The sequence below is a fragment of the Vigna unguiculata genome, chromosome 4, assembly GCF_037176805.1.
Source record: "Vigna unguiculata cultivar grain cowpea cultivar isolate G323 ecotype 2 chromosome 4, ASM3717680v1, whole genome shotgun sequence".
Taxonomy (NCBI): Eukaryota; Viridiplantae; Streptophyta; class Magnoliopsida; order Fabales; family Fabaceae; genus Vigna; species Vigna unguiculata.
In genome coordinates this window covers 32200401-32202230 of record NC_140795.1, presented here as the reverse complement: position 1 = coordinate 32202230, position 1830 = coordinate 32200401, and the positions used below count along the sequence as shown (strand labels likewise).

At 31.7% G+C, this 1830-nt stretch overlaps 1 protein-coding gene across 1 annotated transcript; it reads left to right on the top strand.

The window, feature by feature from the left end:
- LOC114182666 (uncharacterized) lies at nucleotides 1-1299 on the top strand. Its single transcript, XM_028069577.2, has 5 exons — nucleotides 1-107; nucleotides 179-271; nucleotides 356-457; nucleotides 540-758; nucleotides 1146-1299. The coding sequence occupies exons 1-5, from the start codon at nucleotides 36-38 to the stop codon at nucleotides 1206-1208; spliced, it is 549 nt and encodes a 182-aa protein (XP_027925378.2). The 5' UTR covers nucleotides 1-35; the 3' UTR covers nucleotides 1209-1299.
- The last annotated feature ends 531 nt before the right edge of the window (nucleotides 1300-1830 follow it).

Sequence of the window (1830 nt, the reverse complement as noted above, 5' to 3'; positions counted from 1 at the left end):
ATGATGGAACACGTACTAGAGATGAATTGATCACAATGGTTCCAGCAAGAATAGATAGAGATCATTGGGCTTCTTTTGTGGATTATCGACTAAATTCAAAAACAAAGGTATATTGAAACTATTTTTCATCAACATCGTTCAAGTTAATGATTATTAATTTTTATACGTTGATGATTAGGAGCATGCTCTGAAAAATAAAGATAATAGGGCAAAGCAAACCATTGCTCACACATGTGGATCTAAGAGCATTGCAAGGAAAAGAGATGAAATGGTGATAATACTATATATCTTGATGTGAACTTTTTGTTTCAATTTTTGTCTTTATGTGTTATATTTTTTTTCTTTAATTTTATAGGAAAAAGAGTGTGGCCACAAGGTTAGTAGAGGAGAGGTATGGATAGCAACACATAAACATGCTAATGGAGCCTTTGTGAGTGATGAAGCGAGGGAAATCAGTGTAAGTTCAATTCTAATAAAGTCTATAATTGTCAACCATACTTTGTGTTATTTTAATTAGTTTATTCTTATGTTCTTTGTAGGAAAAAATTCAAGTATATGAATCAACATCATCATCATCTGTATCAAAAGAAATATCAAGTACTGATTCCTTAGCTTTTGCTTTCAGAAGCCAAGAGCATTGTGGACATGTTAGGGGTTTGGGTTTGGGTCCTTGCCCATCTAAAGTGTTTGGCTCCAAGGGTCATTCATATAGTGGAGCATCTTCAAGTTATCCTTCTAATGCTCAGTTACAAAATCAGGTTAACTTTTTAGTTTTGATCATGATGCATTACTTTTATCAAATTTGACGTTTGAATATGTTTAAAGTAATATGTTATGTAAACCAAGATTGTCAAAAGAGCTCCATTTTGTTTCTTCAAAAGTAGAAAATATTATTTTCTCTATTTTGATTATTTTGATTAATTTAATTAATTTTGTGTTTTAAAATAGGTTTCTACATTGACATCCCAACTCATTGAAATGAAGGCAATGGTTAATTTTTTGGTACAAAATTATCAAGGAGAGTTGCCTCGTGATTTTACTGTGCATCATGCACCAACGAAAATATTTAAATCTTGATTAAATTAATATATGTTTGATATTATTATTTGGAAAGCTATTAATTATCATTATTTTTCATATGTTAGGTATCTGATCAAGGAAGTGTTCCTAACGAAGAAACAAATGATCAACATCCAACACCGCATTAGATGATATTTTTCGTTTACTTTTGAAATTTGTCAACAAATATGCTTCTAGGAAACTTTTGGTTAATTTTGGTTTTATTGTAGGTAGATAGTGCATTGCTTATTATGATGTCATTGTCATTCAAATGCTACCTCTCCAACACTTATTATGTTAAGAGCATTATGACTGCTATTTCTATTGGTACCATTTGAATGAATATTTGTATTGGTACCATTTGAATGAATATTTGTATTGATTGCTTATTTTGAAGTGGCATTGAAGGTTTTGCTTATTTGTATTGATTGATACCAAAATGTTAAGTAATAAATAGGAAATTTTATAAAATAAGGTTCTTTTCGTACTCAAATAATTAATTAAACAAATCAATTATCAGGAAAGTACAACTTTAGCATTATAGCAATGCCATAATAATATGAGCACTAACCTTTTGGTATTAACAGGGGTTTTCGAGGAATTAACGGGGGTTTTCGGAACCCCAGGCATTATTGGAGTTTTTGTAAACCCCATGCATTACTGGGGGTTTTTGGAACCTCATGCATTACTGGGGGTTTTCAGAACCCCGTGCATTACTGGGGGTTTTCAAAACCCCAGGCATTAACGGGGGTTTTCGGAACCCCAAGCATT

Bases quoted from the DNA above. Each gene is read 5' to 3' on its own strand.
- LOC114182666 (XM_028069577.2), top strand. From the start codon at position 36: ATGGTTCCAGCAAGAATAGATAGAGATCATTGGGCTTCTTTTGTGGAT. The intron at 272-355 runs GTGATAATACTA...TTAATTTTATAG, and splicing joins CAAGGAAAAGAGATGAAATG to GAAAAAGAGTGTGGCCACAA. The intron at 458-539 runs GTAAGTTCAATT...TGTTCTTTGTAG, and splicing joins ATGAAGCGAGGGAAATCAGT to GAAAAAATTCAAGTATATGA.